The sequence below is a fragment of the Nannospalax galili genome, unplaced genomic scaffold (assembly GCF_000622305.1).
Source record: "Nannospalax galili isolate Female #2095 unplaced genomic scaffold, S.galili_v1.0 scaffold620, whole genome shotgun sequence".
In the NCBI taxonomy this organism is placed as follows: Eukaryota; Metazoa; Chordata; class Mammalia; order Rodentia; family Spalacidae; genus Nannospalax; species Nannospalax galili.
Window position 1 is genome coordinate 272,123 of NW_008346824.1, and position 11,761 is coordinate 283,883.

The 11,761-nt window shown below is 43.3% G+C and overlaps 1 protein-coding gene across 2 annotated transcripts in view; it reads right to left on the reverse strand.

The window, feature by feature from the left end:
* The window catches only part of Kcnq3 (potassium voltage-gated channel subfamily Q member 3), a 355,041-nt gene that overhangs the window by 9,745 nt on the left and 333,535 nt on the right, over positions 1 to 11,761 (reverse strand). For both annotated transcript variants that reach the window (XM_029568359.1, XM_008843178.2), the window contains exons 10-11: positions 2,203 to 2,405; positions 1,142 to 1,244 (exon numbers count right to left, since the gene is read on the reverse strand). In XM_029568359.1, coding sequence (XP_029424219.1) covers positions 1,142 to 1,244; positions 2,203 to 2,405 — 306 coding nt within the window. The remainder of the gene's footprint in view (positions 1 to 1,141; positions 1,245 to 2,202; positions 2,406 to 11,761) is intronic.

The following is an 11,761-nucleotide window of genomic DNA, read 5'->3' on the forward strand; positions in this document are numbered from 1 at the left end:
TAAATAAAGGCTTCAAAAAAAAAAAAAAAAAAAAAGGTACAAATCAGAAGTCAGAGGCAGGAGCTTGTGACATCTCAGTAGAGTCTTTCCTCAGGGTTAACACAGATTCATCAACTGGTTTTCTTTGAATGGGATTGACCAGTCAGTTACGGTGGCAGGCAGACAGATCTGTTTTTACCTAGCTGCCTTTCTGTCTTATCAAACATAATGGTGCCATGAGAATATACCCCACAGGCTTTGACGAAGTCCATATCTTCCAAAGCTACTGCACTCCCTGGTCTATGTGATTGGGAATCTTGCTGAAAATATCATGACTAATTTCTGGAGAATCAGTTTAATTTATAGAATTCACTGCCCCTCTCATGAGGTGTTTATCCATACTGTGATAAAGTTTCTTTGATAATAGCATACTCTGATTTTCCTGAAGATTCCTAAAGTAAGTCAGAAATAGGACAGATTATGATCTCTTAATATAGACAAAAATATAATTTATTATCTTGTTACAAATGCTGATTAAAGAGCTATATAGGACTGGAGAGATGACTCAATGGTTAAGAGCACTTACTGCTCTTTCAAAGGACCTGGGTTCGGTTCCAGCACCCACATGGTGGCTAACAATCATTGATGACTCCAGTTCCAGGGGATCCAACACACCCTTCTGACCTCTGCAGGCATTGCACACACAGGTGCACTTACATGCAGGCAAAACATGAATATACAAAATAAAAATAAGTAAATAAGCACATTTTAAAAAAGAACTATGTAAGTAAAGACAGGCAGGAAAAAAGCGATTCTGAATAAACGGGCACATGTCAATAGACCTTCCACCCTGACATACTTCACAGCGTCATTTCACCACCATCTGGTTAAAGCTAGAGGGGTGTCAGGGATGGAAAGACTGGCAGGAGGCCTACGGAAGCACTTTTCTTTAAGTTAAGCAGAAGTCCTTTGTGACAACTGCCTAAGGAAGGATTCAAAGTTCTTAAGGCAGCAATTCTCCAGAGAATATTTAGTAGCCACAGGACCTGGCTCAAGGAGACTGGAGGAGGTTTCTGACCTCTTCCCAAGGTCCGAGGGCATTTGCCAGCTGTGTCCTGTTGGCATGAAGTTGGGGTACATAGGTAGGGATCATGCTCATTACCTGACAGCTCGGATGGCGGCCTTCAGGGTAGGGATCATGTCTTCAATGATGAAGTCATTCCCGTAGCCCCTGTCTTCTGCCATGGGATCGCCTGTTCCAGCATCTGGGAGGGAGACATATGTATTCATGTAGTCCACCACAAGTGGAAAAGCTCAGGGATGCCCACTGCCGAGTCAGAACTTCCAGTATCTAAGTTAGTCAGCTCTCATCTATTTCCATTTTGTGGAACCACATCATAGTCCCCAGTTGGGACACTGTTTACGCCTTTAGTATCCCCACCCTATGGTTTGAAAATCTAAGTCAGGGGTGTGAGCAGGTCATGGTTGGACCAGAGTAGAGGTCAGGAATAATTCAGGTGAACTCTGCAGGGTGTGGTGGTCCCAGGGGTCAGCAAAAGGCACAGACATGGGCCTTGGAGTCAGGCCTGAGTTGGACCTCTTTCTCTGTCATTCTCTGTTGGTCTTGGGAGGTCACTTTCTGAGCATTTCCCACCTCAGAGGTATTGGAGGGGACGGAGCAATAAGGTGGGGTCAAGGCTTGATGGATTTAGAATCTAGGACACTGCTTTCCTCTGTGTCCTTCCTTCTCCTAAATGACAGAGGTACACAAGGCCATGGCCATTGTTGCTACAGTCTTCTGCCCACAAGATGCTTTTCTGACCCCTCTTGTCCTCTCTGGGGACACTGGTGTGCGTATTTCCAGATGGTTCTGGACTGGCCCTTCTGCATCTGCCCAGTTTCCCTCCATGACAACTTCCTGATCATGGCTGCCCTTACATGCCACAGTGCAAGTCCCAAGGCTCCCTGAAAACATCTGAGCTGAAGCACCAAGGTGATTCCAGCCCAACTAATCTGGAACTTTCCTCATCTCTGAGTCATGGACCACGTCACTGATGCCGCCAGCTCAAGGGACATGAATAAATTCAGACAAGAAGTAGGCACCGGGAGGGATGGGAAACACTGCTTTGTGGGTGCAGGAGTTCTTCATGGAGAGAGGGGGAGGTGAGGCAGGAGAAGGTTGGGAGAGGAAGTGGAGAAGTTGAGACAGAGTAAGGGTGTTACCTTCAGAGCTCTGCCAGAAAGCGTAGGCTTTCATGCGGAAGGCGGTGCGGAAACGCTCTTTATTGTTTAAGCCAAGAGGCTTTGTTTCTTTAGAAGGGCTTTCTTCTATGGCATCTACATTCAGAGGGGTAAATAGCTTTCCTTTAGTATTGCTACCACGAGGATTAGAAAGGCGAACCCGATCCAAGAGACCCAGCTTTTGGCTACAAAATAAGCAAAAGTGAACAATTTTCCTCCTTCAGTGCAGGCTCTTGTAATTTCCCATCCCTCCATAAAGACTCACACATTCTCCTCCAAGGATGTGTGGGAACTGTGCACCCATGGTGCTGATCTGATTTAGCAGTTTGTAATTGGATGGAGAAGGGGGTGGAACAGTGGCTCAAATTCTAAGCCTAGCTCAGTTAGTTACTAGCAATTGCATCACAGGCAAATTTGTAACTTCCCCGAAGCTCAGTGTCCTCATATGTTTAAGTGGCGCTTAAAAGAGAGGTAGGGTCTGCAGCAGCGCCCTTATCAAGGGTTGCGATGCTGCAGCTTTGCATCCAATCATTGTCTGAAAGTATCACTGAAGTTCCGGGAGGAGTTAAAATGAGATAGAGAGATGAGCGAGATGGCGAGAGGTGCATACATTCATTTAACCTTCATGAGAGTATTTTGTTATAAGTGTTTATCAGTTGTCTTTATTAGTCTTTTACTGAACCTAATTGATTGAACTTTTCATAGTATGCATGGGTAGGAAAAAGTCGTTGCAGCCGCAGTATTAGAGAGTTCTGTACTATCTGCAGTTGCAGGCATCCACTGGGGTCTTGGCACGTTTCCCCCGTGGATAAGATAGGGTCATCAGCACATAGTCATATGCTACAAAGATGTGTTCTCTCTGCATGCGCCTCTCCTCTCCATCAATAACTTCCTGTCTCCTCTTACTAATTCATGGTGCCCCAATAACATGGGCACAGATACGTCCTCATCAAATAACCAATCAAATGGAAGCAAATGACATAAACGACAAAGTGGGCACCTTTAACCTGTGGTCCATAAACGGTCCCCTGTGACAGAATCTAGCAGATGAATGAACTTTGGTGGCAGAAAAGTGCATTTTAAAGTTTCCAACCACCAATCAAAATTTAGCATCCATTTCAGTCTTGAATGTAGGCAACAAACTCCATCAATATGTTCAATGTCTATGACTAGTCGTCCACTACCGAAATCACAGGCAGTTTTATGTCCTATCTCAAGGTATTGTTTATGCTCACCACCACTCTAATATTATGGGAATATTCAACCCGGCACCAGGTGTTCCAACAGGCTCCTCACAAAGAAGCACACATCTGACCACGTCTCAAAAATTTAAGTATCTCAAAAATTGTTCCAATACAATCAATCTCTTTTATACATTACATACTTTGTTGTGTTTTTGTTTTTTTGAGTCAGGGTCTCACTGTCGCCTCAGCTGGCCTGGAACTCACTAGGTACACTATTCCAGGCTGGCCTCGATCTCAAAGTGATCTGCCTGGCCCTGCCTGTGGAGTGCTTGGATTATTGGTATGCACCACCACTCCCAGACCTCTATATCACATTTTTTTAAAGTTTTATTTACTTTTTATCTTATGCGTATGAGTGTTTACATGTATGTATATATGTGCACTATGTGTGTGCCAGATGCCCACAGAAGCCAGAAAAGTGCATTGTATCCCCTGGGACTGGAGCTACAGATGGTTGTGAGCTGTTATGTGGGTTCTGAGAACTGAACTCAGGTCCTCTGCAAGAGCAGTAAGTGCTCCTTTACTGCTGGGCCATCTCTCTAGTTGCTACAAATTACATCTTGAAATTTTATTTTTACATTTATTTATGGTGTGTGTTTGTGCACATGCATGCATGTTCATGACACAGCACACATGGGGAGCCCAGAGGACAATCTGTGGGTTTCAGATCTCCTTCCATCATATGGTCCAGAGATCACACTCAGGTCATCAAGGCTTTGGTGGCAAGCACCTTTACCCCAGGAGCCATCTCACAGGTCCATCTAGCTATATATTAAATTTTATTTAGTTATGAATTCCAAGTGATTATTTGAGGATTTTGGGGTCTCTGACATTCTGTCTAAATGGTTTTTAATACAGAAAACAGTTAATAATTAGATTATAAACTTTCTCTGTTATGAAAAGTCAGCTGCATGACAGCTGGAAGCCCAGGTCCATCTTTCCCCTTTGGTTGATACTGGGCAAATCTGTGACTCTTCTGGACCTCAGTGATCTTATCTATAATATGGGGATAAACCATCCCTGCTTTACCTAGTTGAAAGGAGGTAACCTTTATTCAAGATCTGACATAAAGCTGGGCATATAGTAGGTATTTTATGAATATTAACTTCTTGTCTTATTTCTCAGCCTCTGCTCCTTTGCCCTAGTGGACACAATAACTATAATTTCTTTAGTGTGGTATTTTCTATAGACCCACGTAGAGTGTGTCTACACTGCAACAGACTCTGTTTGGTGGCCTCCGCTCCATTATGTCATACAAGGTTGGTCACATAGTAGGCACTCATGCCCTATGGGAGAAATGAGAGGGTGAGTGGACATAGGTGGTATGATCAGTTCTGCACGGGCTTGAGATAATGGCAGGTTTTCTGGAGCCTGTCTGGTTAAGACAGCCATATGCTTTTGTGAGGAGCTGGTGATGTCTTCTTTTGGTGCAACAGAGAGGTCTTGGCATTGCTCTGAGGAGGTGAGGTGGGAATGTGCTTCTGCCAAGCAGATGTTCTGTGCTCTCCAAGCATCGGATCCTTAGCTGCTAAGCAAGCCTCCCAGCACCTTCACAGAGGGGATATTGCATGTGATATCTGTGAGGCTTCCTGCCTACAACTTGACATAGGAAGCTCTAGGAAACACTGACTATGTGGATGAATGAATAATTAATTAATATGCAAAAAAACAGTTGTTATTCCTGGCTCCTTGTGGACCTGTCCCCTCTCACTCAGCACTATTTATAGCAGTCTGACTGAAATCTTCATTAATAATCAGGGTAAATGCAGATAGTCTATTGTTTATCCAACTGTTTTTCCCTGAGCTGAAGTCACAGTATTTGGAGCTGATTTTCTCACCACTATCAGGTGAATGACTAAAAGGACAGAGAAAATACCAGGGCCCATATGTTAAATAGTGGAGGAAGGAGGATAGCAGGGAGGTGTTCTGCTGAAGAGTCAAGAGAAGGGTTTCAGGACAATTGCTTTGCAAGCCTGCTTCCTTCTGGGTTCCCGCTGACTTGTCATACTATAGCCCTAAGTGGTTCCATCTGGCCATGAGCGACAAGCCCTTTGCTTGGCCCTAAGTTCCACTTCCCAATACATGCACGAGCTGTCCTGCTTGCAGTGCCCTTTCTTGCCTTCTCAGTCAGCCTTGTTCCTATGTCCCTTTTAAACCTACACAGGGCATTCCCTCTTGGAAATTAGATGCTCAAGTGCCTCAAAGACACAGATTTTTCTGTCTTCTACTACTTGACACAGTTTATAGAGATTGCACATCTCCATATCCATTTACCTCACAGGGTTACACAGGAGGAACAGCCCCGATTTGGCACTTCTGGATATCCAGCATAGAACCTCACATGTGGACTTCAGGACAAAACCAACCTGGGCGGAGACATCTGATAAATCATGCAACCTGTGACACATTTGTGTCCTCTCATCTGCAGCTTCCTTATGTGTAAGATGCTCACCCCATGCCCCCACTTTATGTGGCTTATCATTGATTAAATGAGGTAACACATAAAGTGCTTAGTGTCCCCTTCTAGCATGCGAGAATCATTCAAAAATTGCTAGCTTGCACCATTAGCTTGGAAAATAATCCTCTTTCTGCAGAAGAAGTAGAAGGCTGACGTCATGTGTAAAAAGAGTCAATCCAATCCCCTGTGCTATAAGAGCAGGGTTTGGTGCTTAGATTTAAAAAAAAAAATAGGAACTGAGATGAGCTTAGGGGACTTATGTGGTACTTTCCCTTTACTTAATGCGAGTCTCAAACTCAACAGTGTTGATCTCCTGCACTTCAGCGGACGATAAATACATGAGGAGCTTAACTGCAAACAAACTAAGCAAGAATGAAATTAATGACAGCCATATTGTCCTAAATGGAAATTTAAGCATCACTTCTGAATACCAGCAGAAACACAAGAAGACCCCCTTATTCTATCTGTCCAGGGATTTGGGGTTCATTTCCTTGGAATCCAAATGCTCCACTGCAACCCCCAAGAGTCTGAAATGCTTTGGCCATGTTCATTTAATACTCCACTGGCCACAGATGACACTTTAAACTGTCTTAGGATATGCTGGCACAGAAGCTTCAACTCTGAATTACTCACAGCCACCCTGCCTAAGAGGCTTACAGAATTCTTCTTCCAGCAAAGTGGACACTCGGCTTACTTCTTAATTGGGTTGCCTGAAATCTGAGACCCCAAAGGATAATGAAATGAAAGGCAAGTTTGTGCCTGAAATTCAAAACTCATCTTTGCCCTTCTCCATATGGATTCCCAATGCGTGATACAGACTCTACTCTTGGAAGGTACAGGAGAAGGAGAAGGCCTCTTGAAGCTGACATCGGACTTCCTTGGAAAGCAAGTATATGTAACTTGTTCAGTGCAGAATAACAATATCCACACTGGAATTAGTAAAACTGAAAATAGATGGACTAGGGATAGAAAAGAAAAATCAATATTGTTGTGTCTTGGTAGATGCAGTCCTGGCCCTGGGCTCCTACCTCAGTAGGAGGGAACTCTAACTCAGTACCCAGAGAACTCTAGTCATGTTCAACTCCACAAAACTACCTGATATTCAGAATTTTGACGTGCTGTGATGTCTACCTGGGGAAGCTCCACCTCTTCTTACTTCTGAATAACTCTTATTCGGGTCTGAAACTTGCCAGAGCATCAGCTTCCAGGCTCAGATCTCAGAACATCCAGATGTTCAATGTAATATCCAACATTCAGTGTTCCCTAGCAAACCTGAGGCTTGGTCACCATAACTCACTTGGACTCAATGGGGACTCTTCTGCTAAATAAGATGTTCTCAGAAGGCATTCGTGGCATCCAGAGACATTCTGGCTAAAGCAAAGTAACAAACCCCCCCCCCCGCCAAACTTGGGGTGCTCTACTGGACTCCCGTGGGTAGAGGCCAGAGACGTCAAATGTGCAATGCAAAGGACAGAGCCTGCAGCAAAAAATTATTTATTCTGTTGATTATTCTGAAGTTGATAAACCAGGAGACCAGCTTTTAGATGAGAGATTACCTTGCTCAAATTTGTACATCCGACATCTAGCATAAGGCTGGTACATCACAAGCACTAAAAACATTTTTATGCTGTTGAATGAAGGGAAAACTGATTTGGCCTCACTAATAAAACACACCCAACCTCAGTTGAGTGAGTGAATGCTACACAGTGGAAAGAGAGGAGACTGTAAAATAAGAGAAATCAGTTCAGATCCATTCTCTGTAGTTAATATTTCAACTTGGGTAAGGCATTGGCTCAGTGTTTCAGCCCTGACTCATTTTATTTATTTATTTATTTATTTATTTTTTAAAATGAAGCCAACCATCTTTATTCAATAAAAATGCACTCAACACCTTATGAATTCTTCTAGTAACTTGCTGAGCACACAGTGGTGGCTAAACTAGATACGGTTTTGGTCATGTTATGATGGGTCAAGAAGACATGGGATATGTTGCTTATATGATTAGATTGAAATGGAGGGAAGCCAGGACAAAATTGAAAGCTTATTAAGGAAGGCCCTGGAGCTAATTTGCAGGTAGGACCTGATGCTGGTGTAGACAGAGGGACTACAGTAGAGACAGAGCTTTGACAGAGTGTGGAGTAGAACAGCAAGAGCCTTTCCCAACAGATTCTACATGAGTGTGAGAGGAACCACTCCTGATTTCTAGGTGTATATACAGTGAGTGGTGGTGCCCATTTTCAAGCTGGACATGACTTGGAGGCTGATAAGATATTAAAACAAAACCCTGCGTTTGACATATGCTGCCAGCTTTAGGAAGGCTGAGGCATCTTGTCCAGTAGGCAGGTAGGGATTGTATCTGTCTTATTTGTCGGTGTATTCTCAGACCCTAGAATGTTTCCTGCTATGTTGGAGGAATTTTATATTCCTTGAGTAAGCTGATAAATGGATAGATGGTGGGTAGATAGGAAGAAGGAAGGTTTTAAAATAATTATTTATTATTTTTATTTTATGTGTATGAATGTATTGCCTACATGTGTGTAAGTACATCTGTGTCATGCAGTGCCTGTGGAGGTCAGAAGAGGGTGTTGTAGTCCCCTGGAACTGGAGTTACGGATAGTTGTTAGTCACCATGTAGGTGCTGAGAGTTGAACTGGGGCCCTCTGCAAGAGCAGCCAGTTCTCTTAAGCACTGAGCCATCTCTCTAGGTCCTGAGAGTGCTTTTAAAAAATACTTATTTTTAATTATTTATTTATTGTGTGTTGGTGTATATGTACACATTCATGTGTGTCTACACGTACATGTGAGAATGAATGCACGTGTGTGCATTTAAGAATGGAGGCCAGAAGTCAATGCTGGATGTCTCCCTTAGCCACTCTCCACCTCTCCTTTCTTTAAGGCAGGATCTCTCACTGAACCTGGAGCTCCTTGAGTCTACTAGATTGATGACCAGCAGGCTCCAGGTTTTTGCCTGTCTCTACCTTTCCAATGCTAGGGTTAGAGACATGTGCCACCATATCTGGTTTTTTACATGTGTTCTGGGGATCTAAACTCCAGTCTTTTACAGACTAAGCCCTAAGAAAACGTTTTTGAAGAGATAATCTGTCTTGCATTGGTTGATGTAAGAACTTAATACAAATGTTGCAGACCTAGATAAGAGCCCAGAATAGTGAATCCCACCTTTATTTGTCAAGGCCCTAATTTGATTCCTCTTTCATTCTTTGAATCTTTCTAGCTTTCTAGCTTGAAAGACAGGGGTTCTGCACAAGATTGGCAATCTGGCTTTGAGGAGGCTTGATTGACAGCATGGTGTACACTGAGAAGACAGAGCAAGCAGATGGCAGTCATCTGTCACCATCCTGTGTGACCACTTCCCCACCGCTGTCCATGATAGCTCCATGTAACAATCCCACATCACAGTTTTATTTCTGTATGACACTCTTGTCAGACTGTGAATATCTCCCTTATTAGACCTTGAGTTCCAATTATCCAAGATCATCTAGGGCCTGACACAAAGCAGGGCTCATGTTCAGCATTTGGGTTGGCAAAGAGAGGAAGGGAAAAAGGAAGTGAGGAGGGAAGGAGGGACAGAGGAAGAAGGAAAGAAAATAATAAAGAAGGAAAGGGAAGGAAGAAAAGTCTTGCAAAGCACCTGAGTTCTCAGTCACCCCAGACCCTATGTAAATGACCCTGGAGACAGACAATTTAGAAATGTGGGTGCCAATCAGGACACTGACAATGTCATTAATGAAAGAAAATCCTTATGTTTATAATGGGGTCCAGCACTACTCTCAACAAATGATCTCTACCACAGTCCTAGGAGGCAGTTGCTATTATTATAACCACTGCAAAGATAAGGAAACAGGCAGAGAGGTTAGGAATATGCCTCGAGTCACACAACTAAAAATCTTAAATGGTAAAACAGGAGCCTAGCAATGCCAGTGATACACAAACTCACACACATAGGATTTGGCATGGTGTTTGAATGATCTCTGCCTTTGAGTGGTGTAGACACTTGGGCCAGCTGGGAATTGGCTGGGCTGGAAGGTGAAAGGTGAACACAGCAGAACAAGGAGGTAGTGCCAACCATTGAGTAGGAGGAACCACATCACAGTTCTGAAATAACCCTAACGTTTAGTCCAGCTTGGCTCTCTCTCATTTGGACAGCTTCACAAATTAAGCTCTGCTGAACTCAGTGGCCTTTTGAATTTGAGCCAGTGAATCTGGGAAACTGTGAGCAAGATTCTAAGACATTTGCATATGGAACTCTGAAGACACAGGCTCATATGAAGGTCTCCCAACGATCTATTTCTCTCTGTATCCAAATTTCATGCATGAACAACACACCACATGTTCAACACCAACCTCTGAGCATTTTCTATACGCTGAACCCTCCTTCAAGTGAAGAGGATGCATTCCAACTAGACTGTGAGGTCAGTACTTGTGTTATTCTCATCACACAGATAGGGATATAGAGACATGGAAGGTTCACAAGGTTCCCCAAGCCAATATGACTCACAGGAAGAAGAGTCAGGCTGGGAGTTTAACTCTGGAGTCTGTTCTCAGCTCTAATTGCTACTACTCCTAATTCAACTACCTGGTTACTTTAAGTCCCTGGTTAGAGAAAACAAAACAAAAACAAAAACAAAAATTAAAACAAAAAACTCCAAACAACTGTAGACTTGGAGAGTTCTGGGAAGACATGGGCTCAAAATCCAGCCACTGCTGAGTTTTGTTTTGTTTTGTTTTGTTTTTTCCTTACTAAGCTCCAGGATCCTCACCAGTATGTTGCTATAATGAACAAGGGTCACTGCAGGAATAGCTACCTCCGAGCCTCCTACCCTGGATCTGATGGTTTCCTACCATGTGCAATTTCATCTCGTTTGTCTTTGTAGAAGGTAGTGAGACAGAAAGGTGGCCCACATCTCCCTGGAGCACTAAGCAGGTGTTGAATACTATTCAAGCACATTAAAGTATGCTAAAACTGCTTTCTGTGCTAATGATAAATTATTTAAGTTCTGTAAGCATTCCTCCTAATACTCATTTTCCTAAGAATAAGCAGATTTTGGGAGATGGGCAATCTGGCTCCCTAATAGTAGCTATTAGATTTCCCTTGCTTCCCTAGCTGCCTTGAGCAAAAGGACCGTGGGTTAAACAACCAGCCACATTATGTTTATGACTACCTTCACAACTACCTTCACGACTACCTTCCTGACTACCTTTATGATTATCTTCATGACTACCTTCACGACTACCTTCTTGACTACCTTCCTGACTACCTTTATGATTATCTTCATGACTACCTTCCTGACTACCTTCCTGACTACCTTCCTGACTACCTTCATGACTACCTTCATGATTATCCTCATGACTACCTTCATGACTACCTTCATGACTATCTTCATGACTATCTTCATGACTACCTTCATGACTACTTTCATGACTACCTTCATGACTGCACCAATCACCTTGCACAGTCCATTGATATCTTCAGGAAACTACATGACAAGGGAGGCCCAGCTTCAACCAGGGCTGTCTGGAATGGTTTATATCAAACATTTTACCATTACAAGCCTCAGTGAACTCTAGGTTACATAGTAACCCATTATAAGTATTTGCACCTAGGCTAAAAGGGAGCATTTCTCCTGGTGGCTTAGCAGAGAGTCTGATGCAACTCATTGGGGTGCTGACAAGGCAAGGCTGTGACTGACTAGTCCAAAGCAAATTACTGTAGTTGGCCCCAAACCTATTCTCAGGCTCTATAAGCAAGCTCCTTGAGCTGAATGAGTAAGTCACTAGGAGATATTCCATGAGGCTATTGTTGCAACATTAGGTCCAAAAC